The sequence below is a fragment of the Nerophis lumbriciformis genome, linkage group LG08, assembly GCF_033978685.3.
Source record: "Nerophis lumbriciformis linkage group LG08, RoL_Nlum_v2.1, whole genome shotgun sequence".
Lineage (NCBI taxonomy): Eukaryota > Metazoa > Chordata > Actinopteri > Syngnathiformes > Syngnathidae > Nerophis > Nerophis lumbriciformis.
This window is the reverse complement of record NC_084555.2, coordinates 54,371,950-54,397,702: the sequence shown is the minus strand read 5'-3', so window position 1 is coordinate 54,397,702 and position 25,753 is coordinate 54,371,950. Positions and strand designations below refer to the sequence as shown.

At 33.9% G+C, this 25,753-nt stretch overlaps 2 protein-coding genes across 6 annotated transcripts in view; one reads left to right on the top strand and one right to left on the bottom strand.

Annotated features, from left to right (window-relative positions):
• LOC133611989 (synaptosomal-associated protein 23-like) overlaps positions 1 to 981 on the top strand; it is a 61,245-nt gene extending 60,264 nt beyond the window's left edge. For both annotated transcript variants that reach the window (XM_061969207.2, XM_061969206.1), the window contains exon 8: positions 345 to 981. In XM_061969207.2, coding sequence (XP_061825191.1) covers positions 345 to 407 — 63 coding nt within the window. In that variant the 3' untranslated portion in view covers positions 408 to 981. The remainder of the gene's footprint in view (positions 1 to 344) is intronic.
• A 6,802-nt stretch (positions 982 to 7,783) lies between these two features.
• The window catches only part of sptb (spectrin, beta, erythrocytic), a 230,630-nt gene continuing 212,660 nt past the window's right edge, over positions 7,784 to 25,753 (bottom strand). For 3 of the 4 annotated variants that reach the window (XM_061969202.2, XM_061969200.1, XM_061969201.1), the window contains exon 37: positions 7,785 to 8,386. In XM_061969202.2, the coding sequence (XP_061825186.1) occupies positions 8,210 to 8,386 (177 nt within the window). In that variant the 3' untranslated portion in view covers positions 7,785 to 8,209. Of the gene's footprint in view, positions 8,387 to 25,753 lie in introns of all 4 variants that reach the window. The other variant, XM_061969199.1, reaches the window with a different exon arrangement.

Sequence of the window (25,753 nt, the reverse complement as noted above, 5' to 3'; positions counted from 1 at the left end):
TGAACCGAACCGAAATTTTTGTGTACCGTTACACCCCTAGTTTACTGTATACGTTTTTTGCTCAACAGAATAGGATTTATTGTATCTTTTTGTTCAATTTTAAGATTATGACCTTTTTTTTAATTGCAACATTGTTTCTAGTAGTTTTTCCTAAAAAAAAAAAATGTTTTACCTCAGAAATGACTTGTAGTATTTCAAATTTAAGCAGGAAAAATAGTAGATTTTTGTCGGTAATTTCTTCCGTTGCATTGTTCAGGACGAATATAATTATTGAAGTATTTCACAATTCACTGATGGAACTGTAAACAAAAAAATTCAGTAATGAATTGTTTACTTGTTTCCAGGCGGACATGAACAAGCTGCGCATCGATGAAGCCAACACGAGAGCCACCAAGCTCCTCAACTAAAGAACAGCTGGTGCACACACACACACACACACACGCACACTGCAGGAAGAATAGAGAACAAGTTACTGGACAAGTCAAAGGTATTCACCCGCCTTCTCATTTATACAATGACAAAGTGCCTCCAAACTCTACGTGTGTTTATGAATTAGGACGTCCTTACATTTGGACACGCTAAGTGCAAAGGTCAAAGATCACACTGCCTTTTGCCTTCTGCTCCTCGATACCAAAAATGAACAACTCCACGTCCGCTTGTCGAACGTCAAATCCTAATTAAGGCCATGAAATGTGTCCTGCTCCCATTGGTCAGTGTGTAATTATTATTATTGTGTATAATTTACTATTTAATTCAGCTGTGAATAAACATTCTCTTTTTATTTGTTGACTTCTAAATATATTTCATTGAAGTTGAAGCTCCCCCACGTTGTGCTGCAATGTAATGTAAATATAGTTGGCAGCTAGCATTCGTGTAAATAGCTTCACAAGCTGCACAAAGTTTAAACAAAACAACATTATCCTTTGTATCTTGTTTCCTTTTGTCTAAAGGGTTGTGGTCAATAAAGCTATCATAGAGCGATGCTTGCTTATTGTTTAATCATCAACAAACATAAGATGTGTTGTCCTGTGTTCACACGTCAAAGAGTACAAAAGATTGGTACCAAGTAGAAATGAAAGCTCGATTAATGTTTAGCAAACAATAAAAACAAAATGTGTCCCTCAAAACATCACATTTCCTTTTCAGATTTGTTTTTGCTTTTTAATTCTGAGAGGACACAACATCAAACAATAGCATCATAAGTTAAATCAGTAATAAAATCATTTCATGCTAAATACTGCATTTGTTCATTTGGACTGTGAGGGCCACGCTGAAAAGGAAAAAATTACCAGGAAAAAGTCATTTTGTTTCACTTCTACAAGTCTCAGTAGGGAAGACTAGACTTCCTAATCAGGACCTTCAACAAACCCCGTTTCCATACGAGTTGGGAAATTGTGTTAGATGTAAATATAAACGGAATACAATGATTTGCAAATCCTTTTCAACCCATATTCAGTTGAATATGCTACAAAGACAACATATTTGATGTTCAAACTGATAAACATTTTTCTTTTGGCAAATAATCATTAACTTTAGAATTTGATGCCAGCAACACGTGCCAAAGAAGTTGGGAAAGGTGGCAATAAATACTGATAAAGTTGAGGAATGAGGTGAACAGGCAAATTGGGAACAGGTGGGTGCCATGATTGGGTATAAAGATTAGATTAGATTAGATTTATTGGTCCCCTTGGGGAAATTCATTGTCACTGCCGTACATTTAAACACTAGACATTACACATCACACACAAAAAAAATAACAAAAAGACATCATACATGACTAACACACATTTACATGTGTCTACTAAAAGTAGATTCCATGAAATGCTCAGTCATTCACAAACAAGGATGGGGCGAGGGTCACCACTTTGTCAACATATGCGTGAGCAAATTGTTGAACAGTTTAAGAAAAACATTTCTCAAGCAGCTATTGCAAGGAATTTAGGGATTTCACCATCTACGGTCCGTAATATCATCAAAGGGTTCAGAGAATCTGGAGAAATCACTGCACGTAAGCAGAGACCTTCGATCTCTCAGGCTGTACTGCATCAACAAGCGACATCAGTGTGTAAAGGATATCACCACATGGGCTCAGGAACACTTCAGAAACCCACTGTCAGTAACTACAGTTGGTCGCTACATCTGTAAGTGCAAGTTAAAACTCTCCTATGCAAGGCGAAAACCGTTTCAACAACACCCAGAAACGCCGTCTGGCTTCGCTGGGCCTGAGCTCATCTAAGATGGACTGATACAAAGTGGAAAAGTGTTCTGTGGTCTGACGAGTCCACATTTCAAATTGTTTTTGGAAACTGTGGACGTCAAAGAGGAAAAGAACCATCCGGATTGTTATAGGCGCAAAGTGTAAAAGGCAGCATGTGTGATGGTATGGGGGTGTATTAGTGCCCAAGACATGGGTAACTTACACATCTGTGAAGGCACCATTAATGCTGAAAGGTACATACAGCTTTTGGAGCAACATATGTTCTGTGAAGGCACCATTAATGCTGAAAGGTACATACAGCTTTTGGAGCAACATATGTTGCCATCCAAGAAACGTTATCATGGACGCCCCTGCTTATTTCAGCAAGACCCCCGGACTGTTGAACAACTTAAGCTGTACATCAAGCAAGAATGGGAAAGAATTCCACCTGAGAAGCTTCAAAAATGTGTCTCCTCAGTTCCCAAACGTTTACTGAGTGTTGTTAAAAGGAAAGGCCATGTAACACAGTGGTGAACATGCCCTTTCCCAACTACTTTGGCACGTGTTGCAGCCATGAAATTCTAAGTTAATGATTATTTGCAAAAAAAAGACTAAGTTTATGAGTTTGAACATCAAATATGTTGTCTTTGTAGCATATTCAACTGAATATGGGTTGAAAATGATTTGCAAATCATTGTATTCCGTTTATATTTACATCTAACACAACTCATATGGAAACAAGGTTTGTAGGTCCATCAAGGTTTTACTTGGCTAGCTGAGAGACGTAATCCCTCAAGGGTGTCTCTCAGGTTGGTCCTCCTCCTCATCTGAATTCAACACTGAGCCACCTCAAGCAACCCTCGTGTGAGTCTTGTAACGTAGATGGATGCTGCACTGTCCTTCTCATCAACATTAACACTATATTATTCGCAGAAAAATAACGTAATAATGACCATTTTCTCCGAAAAGAGGTGCTTGGTCAATAAGCACTACTATAATATAACTGCATATTCAAATGACTTATTTCAAATTGTGACATTTTCAGACCTCATTTTCTGTAAAAAGACAACTTAATAATCACTCTTACTATGAACTTTTTTCTCGTAACATTCTTAGAATTTGCGACTTTTCTCTCATCACAATAAATAAGATTACCACAAATATTTCCCTTCACCTGCTTTGTCAAATTCTGACTTTTTTTTTTTCAAATTAATCTATCACTTCGTTATCTTGTAACTTTTTTAGAAACTCTTTAAAAAGGATTACATTTTCGGATATTCTTTCTCTAAAAGTCCTAAATGAATTCTCGTGAGACAATTTTAAAACCGCTCTTAATTAACGTGAACTTATTTCTCGTAACATTCTTAGAATTTTAAATCGCATGAAAAAAAATCTTGTGATTATGGAAAAAAGTGTATCGTAATATTACGTTGTCTTGTACTACTGCAACTTTGATGTAGATTGATTATTCTAAAAGTGACTTGAATGGAATTTCTGTGTCTTTTTTTTTTTTTTATTCTAATTTGAAAAATAGGTTCATTAAAAAAATGTTTTTATATATAATTTTAATTTTTTTAAAATTTTTTCTATATATTCAAACATTCGTAAAAATAAAACATTTTTCGTTAAACATTTTCAACTAAAAAAAACAAATATTTAATGTTTTATTTTATTTTTCTTTGATGTAAAACTTACCAAATTACAACTATTGTACTATTGCACCTTTGATGACATAAAATGACTTGACATTGATTATTGACTTAAGTGGAAATTCCGTCTCTACTTGTTTTTTTCAGATTTAAAAAGTAAACATAAAAATTCTCGGCTTGTTTAATTTTTAATACATAAACGTTTTTTTCTTATAGATTAAAACATTTTTAAATTTAAAGTTTTACATTTAAAAATTAAAATTTTTAGTTAAATATTTTCAAACAATTAACAACAAAAATATATTCAGACTTTTTTTTTTTCAATGTTTGAACGATGGGGGGGCGCTAAAACTTAAATTACTAATTATATTTTCTCGAATTATTTTACTTTTTTTTTCCTTGCAAAAAAAAGAATTCTACAATAAAAATTTCGACTTATTTTGTCATTACATTGCATATTATTGCATATGAAGAAATACTACTTTTCTCTGCAAAATGTACTTGATTATTTTTTAGATTTTAAATAAAAAGCAAGCGTAAAAATTCACGATTTTTTTTTTTAGATTTTAAAAGAAAGAGTAAGCGTAAAAATTCACGACTTGTTTTCATTTTAATTTTTAAAACTTTTTTTTCTCATAGATTAAATCATTTTAAATTTAAAGTTTTACATTTAAAAAGTACAATTTTTAGTTAAATATTTTCAAACATTTCACTAAATTTTGACTTTCTTAATGTTTGACGATTTTTTGGGGGGGAACTAAAACTTAAATTACAAATGATTTTATCTTGAGATATTTTACTTTTTTCCCCCTCGCAAAAACAATTATATAATAAAAATTCCGACTTATTTTGTCATTACATTGCATATTATTTCCCTGAATAAATGCTACTTTTCTCTGCTAAATGTACTTGATTGTTTCAGATTTAAAAGAAAAAGTAAACATAAAAATTCCCGACTTGTTTTTTTTTAATTTTTAATACATTTTATAATTTTTAAACGTTTTTTTCTTAGATTAAAACATTTTAAAGATAAAGTTTTACATTTAAAAATGAACATTTTTAGTTTAATATTTTCAAACATTTTACAAAAAAATTAATTTTGACTTTCTCAATGATTGAATGATTTTTTGAGATGGGGACTAAAACTTAAATTACTAATATTTTTTTCTTGAAATATTTGACTTTACTTTATATATTTTTCCCTCTCAAAAAAAATAATTCTACAATAAAAATGTGTCATTACATTGCATATTATCGCCCTGAAGAATTGCTACTTTTCTCTGCTAAATTTACTAGATTTTTTCAGATTTAAAAAGAAAAGTTAAACATAAAAATTCACGACTTGTTACATTTTTAATACACCATTTTAATATTTTAAAAAGTTTTACATTTAAAAATATTAATTTTTAGGTATTTTCAAACATTTTACAACAAAAAAAATTCGGACTTTTAAAAAAAAATGTTTTAACGATTTTGGAGGGGACTAACACTTAAATTACGAAATATTTTACTTTTTCTTTCCCCTCGCAAAAAAGAATTCTAGAAAAATCCAGACTCATTTTGTCATTACATTGCATATTATTGCCCTGAAGAAATGCTACTTTTCTCTGCTAAATTCACTAGATTTTTTTCAGATTTAAGAAGAAAAAGTAAACGTAAAAATTCCCGACTTGTTTAATTTTTAATACATTTTAATATTTTTAAACTTTAACATTTTAAAGTTAAAGTTTTACATTTAAAAATGACAATTTATAGTCAAATATTTTCAAACATTTTACAACAAAAATAAATTGACTATTTTTCTCAAGGTTTGAATGATTTTTTTGGGGGGCACTAAAACTTAAATTACTAATAATGTTTTTTTTAAATATTTGACTTTATTTATTTTTTTCCCTCTCAAAAAAAATAATTCTACAATAAAAATGTGTCATTACATTGCATATTATCGCTCTGAAGAAATGCTACTTTTCTCTAATAAATGTACTTGATTTAAAAAGAAAAGGTAAACAAAAATTCACGACTTGTTACATTTTTAATACACCATTTTAATATTTTAAAAAGTTACGCATTTAAAAATTTTTACATTTTTAGGTATTTTCAAACATTTTACAAAATCAGGACTTTTTTTAAATATTCGAACGATTTTGGAGGGGACTAAAACTTAAATTACAAATTCTTTTTTCTGGAAATATTTTACTTTTTCTTTCCCCTCACAAAAAAAAAATCGATGAAAATTCCGACTCATTTTGTCATTACATTGCATATTATTGCCCTGAAGAAATGCTACTTTTGTCTGCTAAATTTACTAGATGTTTTTCAGATTTAAAAAGTAAACGTAAAAATTCACGACTTTTTAATACATTTTAATATTTTTAAAATGTTTTTTTCTTATATTAAAACATTTTAAAGTTAAAGTTTTACATTTAAAAATGAAAATTTTTAGTTAAATATTTTCAAACATTTTACAACAAAAATACATTTTGACTTTTTTTCTCAAGGTTTGAATGATTTTTTGGGAGGGGACTAAAACTTAAATTACTAATAATTTTTTCTTGAAATATTTGACTTTATTTTTTTTTCTCCCTCTCAAAAAAAATAATTCTACAATAAAAATGTGTCATTACATTGCATATTATCGCCCTGAAGAAATGCTACTTTTCTCTGCTAAATTTACTTTATTTTTTTTCAGATTTAAAAAGAAAAGGTAAACAAAAATTCACGACTTGTTACATTTTTAATACATCATTTTAATATTTTAAAAAGTTTTGCATTTAAAAAATTTAAATTTTTAGGTATTTTCAAACATTTTACAAAAAAAAAATCAGGACTTTTTTTAAATATTTGAACGATTTTGGAGGGGACTAAAACTTAAATTACAAAAAAAAAATTCTTGAAATATTTTTACTTTTTCTTTCCCCTCACAAAAAAAAAATCGATAAAAATTCCGACTCATTTTGTCATTACATTGCATATTATTGCCCTGAAGAAATGCTACTTTTCTCTGCTAAATTTACTAGATTTTTTTCAGATTTAAGAAGAAAAAGTAAACGTAAAAATTCCCGACTTGTTTAATTTTTAATACATTTTAAACATTTTTTTCTTAGATTAAAACATTTTAAAGTTAAAGTTTTACATTTAAAAATGACAATTTATAGTCAAATATTTTCAAACATTTTACAACAAAAATACATTGACTTTTTTTCTCAAGGTTTGAATGATTTTTTGGGGGGGGGGACTAAAACTTAAATTACTAATAATTTTTTCTTGAACTATTTGACTTTATCTTTTTTTCTCCCTCTCAAAAAAAATAATTCTACAATAAAAATGTGTCATTACATTGCATATTATCGCCCAGAAGAAATGCTACATTTCTCTGCTAAATTTACTTGATTACTTGATTTTTTTCAGATTTAAAAAGCAACGGTAAACAAAAATTCACGACTTGTTACATTTTTAATACACCATTTTAATATTTTAAAAAGTTTCGCATTTAAATTTTTTTACATTTTTAGGTATTTTCAAACATTTTACAAAAAAAAAAATCAAGACTTTTTTTAAAAATATTTGAACGATTTTGGAGGGGACTAAAACTTAAATTACAAATTATTTTTTCTTAAAATATTTTACTTTTTCTTTCCCCTCGCAAAAAAAAAAATCGATAAAAATTCCGACTCATTTTGTCATTACATTGCATATTATTGCCCTGAAGAAATACTACTTTTCTCTTGATTTTTTTCAGATTTAAAAAGTAAACGTAAAAATTCACGACTTTTTAATACATTTTAATATTTTTAAAATGTTTTTTTCTTATATTAAATAATTTTAAAGTTAAAGTTTTACATTTAAAAATGAAAATTTTTAGTTAAATATTTTCAAACATTTTACAACAAAAATACATTTTGACTTTTTTTCCTACTAATTTTTTCTTGATTTGTTTAACTTTTTTTGCCCCCTCTCAAAAAAAAAAAATCTACAATAAAAAAGTGTCATTACATTGCATATTATCGCCCTGAAGAAATGCTTAATTGACCCCTGAGCCGCACTTCTAGTAACAATATTTGTTTAGTCCTTGTCAGTGTGGCCCTAACACGCTTGACATAAATATAATAGTAATATAATATGAAAGTGTTACAGTTAAGAAGCGTGTGTGTGAAAGGTTGGTCACATATTGCAAAGTTAAAAGGAAAACAAACAAAAAAAGTAACGCCAACAATCTTTGGTTGAGTGTGAAAGAAGCTTTAAATTGTTCAACAAAAAAAGGCAAATATAACAAGATGTTTTATAGATTAAAAATGCCTACATAGAGCGTGCTCCAATAGATTGTACACAAATAGGCGTGTCAGCGAGCCCCTGAAGATATTTTTTATTTCTTCTTGGCAAAGCGACTGAACTTTTTGTCTTTCTTGGCGGGGGAGGAGGTGAGCGGGGGCAGACTGAGGGCTTTGGGGGTCTCTGAGGACAACCTTGCTGCTGCCGCCTCCTCCTCCGCCAGGGGCTGCAGGGCCCTCGCCATCGCTCGGCTCCAACGCTGCAGCTCCTCCTGAAACACAACAATTTGTCTTCAGTAGAGTACAGTAGAGTACAGTAGAGTTCATCACATATGCTTTCCTACACCAACATTCATCTATTTATTCTTCTTCTCCAATTTTGGCGCACTCTACCTTCTACATGTTTCATCCCATTCAAAGCGTTCCAACTTCAGCCTGTTCAGCCTTTTCGGGAATTGCAGGCTTTCCCTTCGAAAATTCCCAGAATTCCAAGTTCTGGGACATTTTTCCCATTCAAAATGAATTGGCCATTTTTCAAACTTTCCCCATTTCCATATTTTTCCAACCTATTCAAAGCATTCCACCTTCAACACATTCCACTCATCCTGGACATTCAAACTATCATTTTTCCAAGTTCTAAAATATTCCAGGAATTCCCCTTTTTTTCCAACCCTTTTTTCTGGCGACTACTCCTTCAACATTTTTCAACGCATTTCAACCGTTCTACCGTCAAATCATTCCTCTTAATCAGGACAAAAAACAAATTTGTTTTTTGAAATGGGAAAATTTCCGGTTTTCCCGAAATTCCAGGAATTCTGTAATACTATTTCTCAATTCAACATGTTACTACTTCAACATTTCTCCACCAACCATTTCAACTCATTCAGACCATTCAAGATTTTTACCATTTTCCAAAAAATTCCCAGTTTTCCTAAAAATTTTCAAAGTTCCACAATTCCCACATTTTTCATCTGATTCAAACCGTTCCAACTTCAAAATATTCAGCCTGTTCAGGAATTGTGTGCTCCACTTCAATAATTCTAAAAAAAAATTCCCGAATTTCCCAGAGTTCCCCTTTTTTTCTTTCTTTTTTTTTTCTTTTTTTTTTTGCATTTTCCCCATTTAAAATGAATTGGCCATTTTTCAAACTTCCACAATTCCCACATTCTTCTTACCCATTCAAACCATTCCACATTCAACTCATCCTGGACATTCAAACTATCATTTTTCCAAGTTCTAAAATATTCCAGGAATTCCCCTTTTTTTCCCAACCCTTTTTTCACCCTTTTTTCTGGCGACTACTCCTTCAACATTTTTCAACGCATTTCAACCGTCAAATCATTCCTCTTAATCAGGACAAAAAACAAAGTTGTTTTTTGAAATGGGAAAATTCCCGGTTTTCCCGAAATTCCAGAAATTCTGTAATACCATTTCTCAATTTAACATGTTACTACTTCAACATTTCTCCACCAACTCATTCAGACCATTCAAGATTTTTACCATTTTCAAAAAAATTCCCAGTTTTCCTGAAATTTTTCATCTGATTCAAACTGTTCCTACTTCAAAATATTCAGCCTGTTCAGGAATTGTGTGCTTCACTTCAATAGTTCTAAAAAAAAAAAATCCCGAATTTCCCAGAGTTCCCTTTTTTTTTTTTGCATTTTCCCCATTTAAAATGAATTGGCCATTTTTCAAACTTCCACAATTCCCACATTCTTCTTACCCATTCAAACCATTCCACATTCAACTCATCCTGGACATTCAAACTATCATTTTTCCAAGTTCTAAAATATTCCAGGAATTCCCCTTTTTTTCCCAACCCTTTTTTCACCCTTTTTTCTGGCTACTACTCCTTCAACATTTTTCAACGCATTTCAACCGTTCCACCGTCAAATCATTCCTCTTAATCAGGACAAAAAACAAATTTGTTTTTTGAAATGGGAAAATTTCCAGTTTTCCCGAAATTCCAGGAATTCTGTAATACTATTTCTCAATTCAACATGTTACTACTTCAACATTTCTCCACCAACCATTTCAACTCATTCAGACCATTCAAGATTTTTACCATTTTCCAAAAAATTCCCAGTTTTCCTAAAAATTTTCAAAGTTCCACAATTCCCACATTTGTCATCTGATTCAAACCGTTCCAACTTCAAAATATTCAGCCTGTTCAGGAATTGTGTGCTCCACTTCAACAATTCTAAAAAAAATTCCCGGATTTCCCATAATTCCTTTTTTTTTTTCTTTTTTTTTTTTTGCATTTTCCCCACTTAAAATTAATTGGCCATTTTTCAAACTTCCACAATTCCCACATTCTTCTACCCATTCAAACCATTGGTGGAATGGTTTGAATGGGTAGAAGAATCAACACATTCAACTAGGGGTGTAACGGTACGTGTATTTGTATCGAACTGTTTCGGTACGGGGGTTTCGGTTCGGAGGTGTACCGAACGAGTTGCCACACGGACATATTAAGTAGCGTAACGCACGTTGTGTAAACAATGCACACCGAGGCACAACACATGGCATGCTAGCAGCTAACGGGCTAGGATAGACTGACCATACGTCCTCTTTTCACCGGACATGTCCTCTTTTGCGGAGCTGTCAGGGCGGAGTTTCTTAAATGCCTCAAATGTCCGGCATTTTGAGTTAGGGTTGCGTGTATTTTCAATGTATGTTCAGGGTTAAGAAGGGGTTAAAAACAAAACAAACAGCAGCATTGGTGAGGGAGGGGCAGAGACAGAGAGAGAGAGAGAGTTATGATAAACGCGCATGCGTCGCCAGGCTCTGCTTTTTATCCATAGATTTATCACATTTAATTTTTTATTATCTATAGCAGGGGTGTCAAAAGTGTGCCCCGGAGGCCATTTGCAGCCCACAGCTAATGTTTTAAAGGCCCACAGCACATTCTAAAAATACTATTCAAATAAACAAAAACATAACAAAAGTGAAATAAAAAAGCTTAAAGGTTAAATGTCATTCAGAAAAAGTTGCAATGTTGACTAATAAAACAAAGCTCCTTTTTTTTCTTTCAAACTGTCTTTGCTCAAAACATAATATTGAATCAAAATCAATGTTATTATGAATTATTGACCTATCCAAGGTTCCCATTACTTCACATCAAATATTACACTAAGATAAATATTTTTGGTGGAAGACTTTGCAAATTTGGCAAATAAATAACCCAAAAATTTATATTTTGTTGTTTTCTTACTGTAAATGATAAATGATAAATGGGTTGTACTTGTATAGCGCTTTTCTACCTTTAAGGTACTCAAAGCGCTTTGACACTATTTCCACATTCACCCATTCACACACACATTCACACACTGATGGCGGGAGCTGCCATGCAAGGCACTAACCAGCACCCATCAGGAGCAAGGGGTGAAGTGTCTTGCCCAAGGACACAAGGGACATAACTTGGATGGTAGAAGGTGGGGATTGAACCCCAGTAACCAGCAACCCTCCGATTGCTGGCACGGCCGAAAATGAACCGAACCGTGACCTCTAAACCGAGGTACGTACCGAACCCCTACACCCCTACATTCAACTCATCCTGGACATTCAAACTATAATTTTTCCAAATTCAACAAATTTCCAGGAATTCCCGTTTTTTTGGTAACCTATTTCCACCCTTAAGTTCGACTACTCCTTTCACATTTTTCAACCCATTTCAACCGTTCTACTGTCAAAACAGTCCTCATATTCAGGAGAAAAACCAAGTTGGTTAATGAACTATAAATATTCCAGATTTTCCCGAAATTCCAGGAATTTCTCAACTAAAAACTTTAACTAATTCAACCTTTCTTGACCGATTCAAACAATTCCAACACCAACCAATTCAGCTCATTCAGGACATTCATGCTCCTAATCATTTTCAAAAAAATTCCCACTTTTTCCCAAATTCCCACATTTCCAGGAAGTTCCCATTTAAATGAAGGCGGCATTTTTCCAAGTTCCACAATTCCCACATTTTCAACCTATTCCAACATCAACACATTCCACTCATCCTGGACTTTCCCAAGTTCCAAACCAAATTCCAGTTTCCCTGGAAATTCAAACCAAAATTCCAACACCAACTCATTCAGAACATTCAATTTTCCCGAAAATCCCATTGAAATGAATGGGACAGTCTTCAAAGTTCCACAATTCCCACATTTTTCATCTGATTCAAACCGTTCCTACTTCAAAATATTCAGCCTGTTCAGGAATTGTGTGCTCCACTTCAATAATTCTAAAAAAAAATTCCCGAATTTCCCAGAGTTCCCTTTTTTTTCCCTTTTTTTTTTCTTTTTTTTTTTTTTGCATTTTCCCCATTTAAAATGAATTGACCATTTTTCAAACTTCCACAATTCCCACATTCTTCTACCCATTCAAACCATTACACATTCAACTCATCCTGGACATTCAAACTATCATTTTTCCACATTTAACAAATTTCCAGGAATTCCTGTTTTTTGGTAACCTATTTCCACCCTTAAGTTCGACTACTCCTTTCACATTTTTCAACCCATTTCAACCGTTATACTGTCAAAACAGTCCTCATATTCAGGAGAAAAACCAAGTTGGTTAATGAACTATAAAAATTCCAGGTTTTCCCGAAATTCCAGGAATTTCTCAATTAAAAACTTTTAACTAATTCAACCTTTCTTGACCTCAACACCAACCAATTCAGCTCATACAGGACATTCATGCTCCTAATCATTTTCAAAAAATTCCCGCTTTTCCCCAAATTCCCACATTTCCAGGAAGTTCGCATTGAAATGAGTGGGACATTTTTCCAAGTTCCACAATTCCCACATTTTCAACCTATTCAAACCATTCCAACACCAACACATTCCAGTCATCCTGGACTTTCCCAAGTTCCAAACCAAATTCCAGTTTCCCTGGAAATTCAAACCAAAATTCCAACATCAACTCATTCAGAACATTCAATTTTCCCGAAAATCCCATTGAAATGAATGGGACATTCTTCAAAGTTCCACAATTCCCACATTTTTCATCTGATTCAAATTGTTCCTACTTCAAAATATTCAGCCTGTTCAGGAATTGTGTGCTCCACTTCAATAATTCTAAAAAAAAATTCCCGAATTTCCCAGAGTTCCCTTTTTTTTTTTTTTTTTTTTTTTTTGCATTTTCCCCATTTCAAATGAATTGACCATTTTTCAAACTTCCACATTCTTCTACCCATTCAAACCATTCCACATTCAACTCATCCTGGACATTCAAACTATAATGTTTCCACATTTAACACATTTCCAGGAATTCCCGTTTTTTGGTAACCTATTTCCACCCTTAAGTTCGACTACTCCTTTCACATTTTTCAACCCATTTCAACCGTTATACTGTCAAAACAGTCCTCATATTCAGGAGAAAAACCAAGTTGGTTAATGAACTATAAAAATTCCAGGTTTTCCCGAAATTCCAGGAATTTCTCAATTAAAAACTTTAACTAATTCAACCTTTCTTGACCTCAACACCAACCAATTCAGCTCATACAGGACATTCATGCTCCTTAATCATTTTCAAAAAATTCCCGCTTTTCCCCAAATTCCCACATTTCCAGGAAGTTCCCATTTAAATGAAGGCGGCATTTTTCCAAGTTCCACAATTCCCACATTTTCAACCTATTCAAAGCATTCCAACATCAACACATTCCACTCATCCTGGACTTTCCCAAGTTCCAAACCAAATTCCAGTTTCCCTGGAAATTCAAACCAAAATTCCAACATCAACTCATTCAGAACATTCAATTTTCCCGAAAATCCCATTGAAATGAACGGGACATTCTTCAAAGTTCCACAATTCCCACATTTTTCATCCGATTCAAACCGTTCCTACTTCAAAATATTCAGCCTGTTCAGGAATTGTGTGGTCCACTTCAATAATTCTAAAGAAAAATTCCCGAATTTCCCAGAGTTCCCTTTTTTTTTTTTGCATTTTCCCCATTTAAAATGAATTGACCATTTTTCAAACTTCCACAATTCCCACATTCTTCTACCCATTCAAACCATTCCACATTCAACTCATCCTGGACATTCAAACTATCATTTTTCCACATTCAACAAATTTCCAGGAATTCCCGTTTTTTGGTAACCTATTTCCACCCTTAAGTTCGACTACTCCTTTCACATTTTTCAACCCATTTCAACCGTTCTACTGTCAAAACAGTCCTCATATTCAGGAGAAAAACCAAGATGGTTAATGAACTATAAAAATTCCAGGTTTTCCCGAAATTCCAGGAATTTCTCAATTAAAAACTTACTAATTCAACCTTTCTTGACCAATTTAAACAATTCCAACACCAACCAATTCAGCTCATTCAGGCATGCTCCTAATCATTTTCAAAAAAATTCCCACTTTTTCCCAAATTCCCACATTTCCAGGAAGTTCCCATTTAAATGAAGGCGGCATTTTTCCAAGTTCCACAATTCCCACATTTTCAACCTATTCAAACCATTCCAACATCAACACATTCCACTCATCCTGGACTTTCCCAAGTTCCAAACCAAATTCCAGTTTCCCTGGAAATTCAAACCAAAATTCCAACACCAACTCATTCAGAACATTCGATTTTCCCGAAAATCCCATTGAAATGAATGGGACATTCTTCAAAGTTCCACAATTCCCACATTTTTCATCTGATTCAAATTGTTCCTACTTCAAAATATTCAGCCTGTTCAGGAATTGTGTGCTTCACTTCAATAATTCTAAAAAAAAAAATCCCGAATTTCCCAGAGTTCCCTTTTTTTTTTCTTTTTTTTTTTCTTTCTTTTTTTTTGCATTTTCCCCATTTAAAATGAATTGACCATTTTTCAAACTTCCACAATTCCCACATTCTTCTACCCATTCAAACCATTCCACATTCAACTCATCCTGGACATTCAAACTATCATTTTTCCACATTTAACACATTTCCAGGAATTCCCGTTTTTTGTTTCCACCCTTAAGTTCGACTACTCCTTTCACATTTTTCAACCCATTTCAACCGTTCTACTGTCAAAACAGTCCTCATTTCAGGAGAAAAACCAAGTTGGTTAATGAACTATAAAAATTCCAGGTTTTCCCAAAATTCCAGGAATTTCTCAATTAAAAACTTTAACTAATTCAACCTTTCTTGACCTCAACACCAACCAATTCAGCTCATACAGGACATTCATGCTCCTAATCATTTTCAAAAAATTCCCGCCTTTCCCCAAATTCCCACATTTCAAGGAAGTTCCCATTTAAATGAAGGCGGCATTTTTCCAAGTTCCACAATTCCCACATTTTCAACCTATTCAAACCATTCCAACATCAACACATTCCACTCATCCTGGACATTCAAACTAACACTTTCCCAAGTTCCAAACCAAATTCCAGTTTCCCTGGAAATTCAAACCAAAATTCCAACATCAACTCATTCAGAACATTCAATTTTCCCGAAAATCCCATTGAAATGAATGGGACATTCTTCAAAGTTCCACAATTCCCACATTTTTCATCTGATTCAAACCGTTCCTACTTCAAAATATTCAGCCTGTTCAGGAATTGTGTGCTCCACTTCAATAATTCTAAAAAAAAATTCCCGAATTTCCCAGAGTTCCCTTTTTTTTTTTTGCATTTTCCCCATTTAAAATGAATTGACCATTTTTCAAACTTCCACAATTCCCACATTCTTCTACCCATTCAAACCATTCCACATTCAACTCATCCTGGACATTCAAACTATCATTTTTCCACATTTAACACATTTCCAGGAATTCCCGTTTTTTGGTAACCTATTTCCACCCTTAAGTTCGACTACTCCTTTCACATTTTTCAACCCATTTCAACCGTTCTACTGTCAAAACAGTCCTCATATTCAGGAGAAAAACCAAGTTGGTTAATGAACTATAAAAATTCCAGGTTTTCCCGAAATTCCAGGAATTTCTCAATTAAAAACTTTTAACTAATTCAACCTTTCTTGACCGATTCAAACAATTCCAACACCAACCAATTCAGCTCATACAGGACATTCATGCTCCTAATCATTTTCAAAAAATTCCCGCTTTTCCCCAAATTCCCACATTTCAAGGAAGTTCCCAATTAAATGAAGGCGGCATTTTTCCAAGTTCCACAATTCCCACATTTTCAACCTATTCAAACCATTCCAACATCAACACATTCCACTCATCCTGGACTTTCAAACTAACACTTTCCCAAGTTCCAAACCAAATTCCAGTTTCCCTGGAAATTCAAACCAAAATTCCAACACCAACTCATTCAGAACATTCAATTTTCCCGAAAATCCCATTGAAATGAATGGGACATTCTTCAAAGTTCAACAATTTCCACATTTTTCATCCGATTCAAGCCTTTCCAACATCAAAATATTCAGCCTTTTCAGGAATTGTGTGCTCCACTTCAATAATTCTAAAAAAAATTCCCGAATTTCCCAGAGTTCCCTTTTTTTTTTCTTTTTTTTTTGCATTTTCCCCATTTAAAATGAATTGACCATTTTTCAAACTTCCGCAATTCCCACATTCTTCTACCCATTCAAACCATTCCACATTCAACTCATCCTGGACATTCAAACTATCATTTTTCCACATTCAACAAATTTCCAGGAATTCCCGTTTTTTTTTTTGGTAACCTATTTCCACGCTTAAGTTCGACTACTCCTTTCACATTTTTCAACCCATTTCAACCGTTATACTGTCAAAACAGTCCTCATATTCAGGAGAAAAACCAAGTTGGTTAATGAACTATAAAAATTCCAGGTTTTCCCGAAATTCCAGGAATTTCTCAATTAAAAACATTAACTAATTCAACCTTTCTTGACCGATTCAAACAATTCCAACACCAACCAATTCAGCTCATTCAGGACATTCATGCTCCTAATCATTTTCAAAAAATTCCCGCTTTTCCCCAAATTCCCACATTTCCAGGAAGTTCCCATTTAAATGAAGGCGGCATTTTTCCAAGTTCCACAATTCCCACATTTTCAACCTATTCAAACCATTCCAACATCAACACATTCCACTCATCCTGGACATTCAAACTAACACTTTCCCAAGTTCCAAACCAAATTTCAGTTTCCCTGGAAATTCAAACCAAAATTCCAACACCAACTCATTCAGAACATTCAATTTTCCCGAAAATCCCATTGAAATGAATGGGACATTCTTCAAAGTTCCACAATTCCCACATTTTTCATCTGATTCAAACCGTTCCTACTTCAAAATATTCAGCCTGTTCAGGAATTGTGTGCTCCACTTCAATAATTCTAAAAAAAAATTCCCGAATTTCCCATAGTTCCCTTTTTTTCTTCTTTTTTTTTTGCATTTTCCCCATTTAAAATGAATTGACCATTTTTCAAACTTCCACAATTCCCACATTCTTCTACCCATTCAAACCATTCCACATTCAACTCATCCTGGACATTCAAACTATCATTTTTCCACATTTAACACATTTCCAGGAATTCCCGTTTTTTGTTTCCACCCTTAAGTTCGACTACTCCTTTCACATTTTTCAACCCATTTCAACCGTTATACTGTCAAAACAGTCCTCATATTCAGGAGAAAAACCAAGTTGGTTAATGAACTATAAATATTCCAGATTTTCCCGAAATTCCAGGAATTTCTCAATTAAAAACTTTAACTAATTCAACGTTTCTTGACCGATTCAAACAATTCCGACACCAACCAATTCAGCTCATACAGGACATTGATGCTCCTAATCATTTTCAAAAAATTCCCGCTTTTCCCCAAATTCCCACATTTCAAGGAAGTTCCCATTTAAATGAAGGCGGCATTTTTCCAAGTTCCACAATTCCCACATTTTCAACCTATTCAAACCATTCCAACACCAACACATTCCACTCATCCTGGACTTTCCCAAGTTCCAAACCAAATTCCAGTTTCCCTGGAAATTCAAACCAAAATTCCAACACCAACTCATTCAGAACATTCAATTTTCCCGAAAATCCCATTGAAATGAATGGGACATTCTTCAAAGTTCAACAATTCCCACATTTTTCATCCGATTCAAACCGTTCCTACTTCAAAATATTCAGCCTGTTCAGGAATTGTGTGCTCCACTTCAATAATTCTAAAGAAAAATTCCCGAATTTCCCAGAGTTCCCTTTTTTTTTTTTTTTTTGCATTTTCCCCATTTAAAATGAATTGACCATTTTTCAAACTTCCACAATTCCCACATTCTTCTACCCATTCAAACCATTCCACATTCAACTCATCCTGGACATTCAAACTATCATGTTTCCACATTCAACACATTTCCAGTAATTCCCGTTTTTTTGGTAACCTATTTCCACTCTTAAGTTCGACTACTTCTTTCACATTTTTCAACCCATTTCAACCGTTATACTGTCAAAACAATCCTCATATTCAGGAGAAAAACCAAGTTGGTTAATGAACTATAAAAATTCCAAGTTTTCCCGAAATTCCAGGAATTTCTCAATTAAAAACTTTTAACTAATTCAACCTTTCTTGACCGATTCAAACAATTCCAACACCAACCAATTCAGCTCATACAGGACATTCATGCTCCTAATCATTTTCAAAAAATTCCCGCTTTTCCCCAAATTCCCACATTTCAAGGAAGTTCCCATTTAAATGAAGGCGGCATTTTTCCAAGTTCCACAATTCCCACATTTTCAACCTATTCAAACCATTCCAACATCAACACATTCCACTCATCCTGGACTTTCCCAAGTTCCAAACCAAATTCCAGTTTCCCTGGAAATTCAAACCAAAATTCCAACACCAACTCATTCAGAACATTCAATTTTCCCGAAAATCCCATTGAAATGAATGGGACATTCTTCAAAGTTCCACAATTCCCACATTTTTCATCCGATTCAAACCGTTCCTACTTCAAAATATTCAGCCTGTTCAGGAATTGTGTGCTCCACTTCAATAATTCTAAAGAAAAATTCCCGAATTTCCCAGGGTTCCCTTTTTTTTTTTTGCATTTTCCCCATTTAAAATGAATTGACCATTTTTCAAACTTCCACAATTCCCACATTCTTCTACCCATTCAAACCATTCCACATTCAACTCATCCTGGACATTCAAACTATCATTTTTCCACATTCAACAAATTTCCAGGAATTCCCGTTTTTTGGTAACCTATTTCCACCCTTAAGTTCGACTACTCCTTTCACATTTTTCAACCCATTTCAACCGTTCTACTGTCAAAACAGTCCTCATATTCAGGAGAAAAACCAAGATGGTTAATGAACTATAAAAATTCCAGGTTTTCCCGAAATTCCAGGAATTTCTCAATTAAAAACTTACTAATTCAACCTTTCTTGACCAATTTAAACAATTCCAACACCAACCAATTCAGCTCATTCAGGCATGCTCCTAATCATTTTCAAAAAAATTCCCACTTTTTCCCAAATTCCCACATTTCCAGGAAGTTCCCATTTAAATGAAGGCGGCATTTTTCCAAGTTCCACAATTCCCACATTTTCAACCTATTCAAACCATTCCAACATCAACACATTCCAGTCATCCTGGACTTTCCCAAGTTCCAAACCAAATTCCAGTTTCCCTGGAAATTCAAACCAAAATTCCAACACCAACTCATTCAGAACATTCAATTTTCCCGAAAATCCCATTGAAATGAATGGGACATTCTTCAAAGTTCCACAATTCCCACATTTTTCATCTGATTCAAATTGTTCCTACTTCAAAATATTCAGCCTGTTCAGGAATTGTGTGCTTCACTTCAATAATTCTAAAAAAAAAAATCCCGAATTTCCCAGAGTTCCCTTTTTTTTTTCTTTTTTTTTTCTTTCTTTTTTTTTGCATTTTCCCCATTTAAAATGAATTGACCATTTTTCAAACTTCCACAATTCCCACATTCTTCTACCCATTCAAACCATTCCACATTCAACTCATCCTGGACATTCAAACTATCATTTTTCCACATTTAACACATTTCCAGGAATTCCCGTTTTTTGTTTCCACCCTTAAGTTCGACTACTCCTTTCACATTTTTCAACCCATTTCAACCGTTCTACTGTCAAAACAGTCCTCATATTCAGGAGAAAAACCAAGTTGGTTAATGAACTATAAAAATTCCAGGTTTTCCCGAAATTCCAGGAATTTCTCAATTAAAAACTTACTAATTCAACCTTTCTTGACCAATTTAAACAATTCCAACACCAACCAATTCAGCTCATTCAGGCATGCTCCTAATCATTTTCAAAAAAATTCCCACTTTTTCCCAAATTCCCACATTTCCAGGAAGTTCCCATTTAAATGAAGGCGGCATTTTTCCAAGTTCCACAATTCCCACATTTTCAACCTATTCAAACCATTCCAACATCAACACATTCCACTCATCCTGGACTTTCCCAAGTTCCAAACCAAATTCCAGTTTCCCTGGAAATTCAAACCAAAATTCCAACACCAACTCATTCAGAACATTCAATTTTCCCGAAAATCCCATTGAAATGAATGGGACATTCTTCAAAGTTCCACAATTCCCACATTTTTCATCTGATTCAAATTGTTCCTACTTCAAAATATTCAGCCTGTTCAGGAATTGTGTGCTCCACTTCAATAATTCTAAAAAAAAAAATCCCGAATTTCCCAGAGTTCCCTTTTTTTTTTTCTTTTTTTTTTTCTTTCTTTTTTTTTGCATTTTCCCCATTTAAAATGAATTGACCATTTTTCAAACTTCCACAATTCCCACATTCTTCTACCCATTCAAACCATTCCACATTCAACTCATCCTGGACATTCAAACTATCATTTTTCCACATTTAACACATTTCCAGGAATTCCCGTTTTTTGTTTCCACCCTTAAGTTCGACTACTCCTTTCACATTTTTCAACCCATTTCAACCGTTCTACTGTCAAAACAGTCCTCATTTCAGGAGAAAAACCAAGTTGGTTAATGAACTATAAAAATTCCAGGTTTTCCCAAAATTCCAGGAATTTCTCAATTAAAAACTTTAACTAATTCAACCTTTCTTGACCTCAACACCAACCAATTCAGCTCATACAGGACATTCATGCTCCTAATCATTTTCAAAAAATTCCCGCCTTTCCCCAAATTCCCACATTTCAAGGAAGTTCCCATTTAAATGAAGGCGGCATTTTTCCAAGTTCCACAATTCCCACATTTTCAACCTATTCAAACCATTCCAACATCAACACATTCCACTCATCCTGGACATTCAAACTAACACTTTCCCAAGTTCCAAACCAAATTCCAGTTTCCCTGGAAATTCAAACCAAAATTCCAACATCAACTCATTCAGAACATTCAATTTTCCCGAAAATCCCATTGAAATGAATGGGACATTCTTCAAAGTTCCACAATTCCCACATTTTTCATCTGATTCAAACCGTTCCTACTTCAAAATATTCAGCCTGTTCAGGAATTGTGTGCTCCACTTCAATAATTCTAAAAAAAAATTCCCGAATTTCCCAGAGTTCCCTTTTTTTTTTTTGCATTTTCCCCATTTAAAATGAATTGACCATTTTTCAAACTTCCACAATTCCCACATTCTTCTACCCATTCAAACCATTCCACATTCAACTCATCCTGGACATTCAAACTATCATTTTTCCACATTTAACACATTTCCAGGAATTCCCGTTTTTTGGTAACCTATTTCCACCCTTAAGTTCGACTACTCCTTTCACATTTTTCAACCCATTTCAACCGTTCTACTGTCAAAACAGTCCTCATATTCAGGAGAAAAACCAAGTTGGTTAATGAACTATAAAAATTCCAGGTTTTCCCGAAATTCCAGGAATTTCTCAATTAAAAACTTTTAACTAATTCAACCTTTCTTGACCGATTCAAACAATTCCAACACCAACCAATTCAGCTCATACAGGACATTCATGCTCCTAATCATTTTCAAAAAATTCCCGCTTTTCCCCAAATTCCCACATTTCAAGGAAGTTCCCAATTAAATGAAGGCGGCATTTTTCCAAGTTCCACAATTCCCACATTTTCAACCTATTCAAACCATTCCAACATCAACACATTCCACTCATCCTGGACTTTCAAACTAACACTTTCCCAAGTTCCAAACCAAATTCCAGTTTCCCTGGAAATTCAAACCAAAATTCCAACACCAACTCATTCAGAACATTCAATTTTCCCGAAAATCCCATTGAAATGAATGGGACATTCTTCAAAGTTCAACAATTTCCACATTTTTCATCCGATTCAAGCCTTTCCAACATCAAAATATTCAGCCTTTTCAGGAATTGTGTGCTCCACTTCAATAATTCTAAAAAAAATTCCCGAATTTCCCAGAGTTCCCTTTTTTTTTTCTTTTTTTTTTGCATTTTCCCCATTTAAAATGAATTGACCATTTTTCAAACTTCCGCAATTCCCACATTCTTCTACCCATTCAAACCATTCCACATTCAACTCATCCTGGACATTCAAACTATCATTTTTCCACATTCAACAAATTTCCAGGAATTCCCGTTTTTTTTTTTGGTAACCTATTTCCACGCTTAAGTTCGACTACTCCTTTCACATTTTTCAACCCATTTCAACCGTTATACTGTCAAAACAGTCCTCATATTCAGGAGAAAAACCAAGTTGGTTAATGAACTATAAAAATTCCAGGTTTTCCCGAAATTCCAGGAATTTCTCAATTAAAAACATTAACTAATTCAACCTTTCTTGACCGATTCAAACAATTCCAACACCAACCAATTCAGCTCATTCAGGACATTCATGCTCCTAATCATTTTCAAAAAATTCCCGCTTTTCCCCAAATTCCCACATTTCCAGGAAGTTCCCATTTAAATGAAGGCGGCATTTTTCCAAGTTCCACAATTCCCACATTTTCAACCTATTCAAACCATTCCAACATCAACACATTCCACTCATCCTGGACATTCAAACTAACACTTTCCCAAGTTCCAAACCAAATTTCAGTTTCCCTGGAAATTCAAACCAAAATTCCAACACCAACTCATTCAGAACATTCAATTTTCCCGAAAATCCCATTGAAATGAATGGGACATTCTTCAAAGTTCCACAATTCCCACATTTTTCATCTGATTCAAACCGTTCCTACTTCAAAATATTCAGCCTGTTCAGGAATTGTGTGCTCCACTTCAATAATTCTAAAAAAAAATTCCCGAATTTCCCATAGTTCCCTTTTTTTCTTCTTTTTTTTTTGCATTTTCCCCATTTAAAATGAATTGACCATTTTTCAAACTTCCACAATTCCCACATTCTTCTACCCATTCAAACCATTCCACATTCAACTCATCCTGGACATTCAAACTATCATTTTTCCACATTTAACACATTTCCAGGAATTCCCGTTTTTTGTTTCCACCCTTAAGTTCGACTACTCCTTTCACATTTTTCAACCCATTTCAACCGTTATACTGTCAAAACAGTCCTCATATTCAGGAGAAAAACCAAGTTGGTTAATGAACTATAAATATTCCAGATTTTCCCGAAATTCCAGGAATTTCTCAATTAAAAACTTTAACTAATTCAACGTTTCTTGACCGATTCAAACAATTCCGACACCAACCAATTCAGCTCATACAGGACATTGATGCTCCTAATCATTTTCAAAAAATTCCCGCTTTTCCCCAAATTCCCACATTTCAAGGAAGTTCCCATTTAAATGAAGGCGGCATTTTTCCAAGTTCCACAATTCCCACATTTTCAACCTATTCAAACCATTCCAACACCAACACATTCCACTCATCCTGGACTTTCCCAAGTTCCAAACCAAATTCCAGTTTCCCTGGAAATTCAAACCAAAATTCCAACACCAACTCATTCAGAACATTCAATTTTCCCGAAAATCCCATTGAAATGAATGGGACATTCTTCAAAGTTCAACAATTCCCACATTTTTCATCCGATTCAAACCGTTCCTACTTCAAAATATTCAGCCTGTTCAGGAATTGTGTGCTCCACTTCAATAATTCTAAAGAAAAATTCCCGAATTTCCCAGAGTTCCCTTTTTTTTTTTTTTTTTGCATTTTCCCCATTTAAAATGAATTGACCATTTTTCAAACTTCCACAATTCCCACATTCTTCTACCCATTCAAACCATTCCACATTCAACTCATCCTGGACATTCAAACTATCATGTTTCCACATTCAACACATTTCCAGTAATTCCCGTTTTTTTGGTAACCTATTTCCACTCTTAAGTTCGACTACTTCTTTCACATTTTTCAACCCATTTCAACCGTTATACTGTCAAAACAATCCTCATATTCAGGAGAAAAACCAAGTTGGTTAATGAACTATAAAAATTCCAAGTTTTCCCGAAATTCCAGGAATTTCTCAATTAAAAACTTTTAACTAATTCAACCTTTCTTGACCGATTCAAACAATTCCAACACCAACCAATTCAGCTCATACAGGACATTCATGCTCCTAATCATTTTCAAAAAATTCCCGCTTTTCCCCAAATTCCCACATTTCAAGGAAGTTCCCATTTAAATGAAGGCGGCATTTTTCCAAGTTCCACAATTCCCACATTTTCAACCTATTCAAACCATTCCAACATCAACACATTCCACTCATCCTGGACTTTCCCAAGTTCCAAACCAAATTCCAGTTTCCCTGGAAATTCAAACCAAAATTCCAACACCAACTCATTCAGAACATTCAATTTTCCCGAAAATCCCATTGAAATGAATGGGACATTCTTCAAAGTTCCACAATTCCCACATTTTTCATCCGATTCAAACCGTTCCTACTTCAAAATATTCAGCCTGTTCAGGAATTGTGTGCTCCACTTCAATAATTCTAAAGAAAAATTCCCGAATTTCCCAGGGTTCCCTTTTTTTTTTTTGCATTTTCCCCATTTAAAATGAATTGACCATTTTTCAAACTTCCACAATTCCCACATTCTTCTACCCATTCAAACCATTCCACATTCAACTCATCCTGGACATTCAAACTATCATTTTTCCACATTCAACAAATTTCCAGGAATTCCCGTTTTTTGGTAACCTATTTCCACCCTTAAGTTCGACTACTCCTTTCACATTTTTCAACCCATTTCAACCGTTCTACTGTCAAAACAGTCCTCATATTCAGGAGAAAAACCAAGATGGTTAATGAACTATAAAAATTCCAGGTTTTCCCGAAATTCCAGGAATTTCTCAATTAAAAACTTACTAATTCAACCTTTCTTGACCAATTTAAACAATTCCAACACCAACCAATTCAGCTCATTCAGGCATGCTCCTAATCATTTTCAAAAAAATTCCCACTTTTTCCCAAATTCCCACATTTCCAGGAAGTTCCCATTTAAATGAAGGCGGCATTTTTCCAAGTTCCACAATTCCCACATTTTCAACCTATTCAAACCATTCCAACATCAACACATTCCAGTCATCCTGGACTTTCCCAAGTTCCAAACCAAATTCCAGTTTCCCTGGAAATTCAAACCAAAATTCCAACACCAACTCATTCAGAACATTCAATTTTCCCGAAAATCCCATTGAAATGAATGGGACATTCTTCAAAGTTCCACAATTCCCACATTTTTCATCTGATTCAAATTGTTCCTACTTCAAAATATTCAGCCTGTTCAGGAATTGTGTGCTTCACTTCAATAATTCTAAAAAAAAAAATCCCGAATTTCCCAGAGTTCCCTTTTTTTTTTCTTTTTTTTTTCT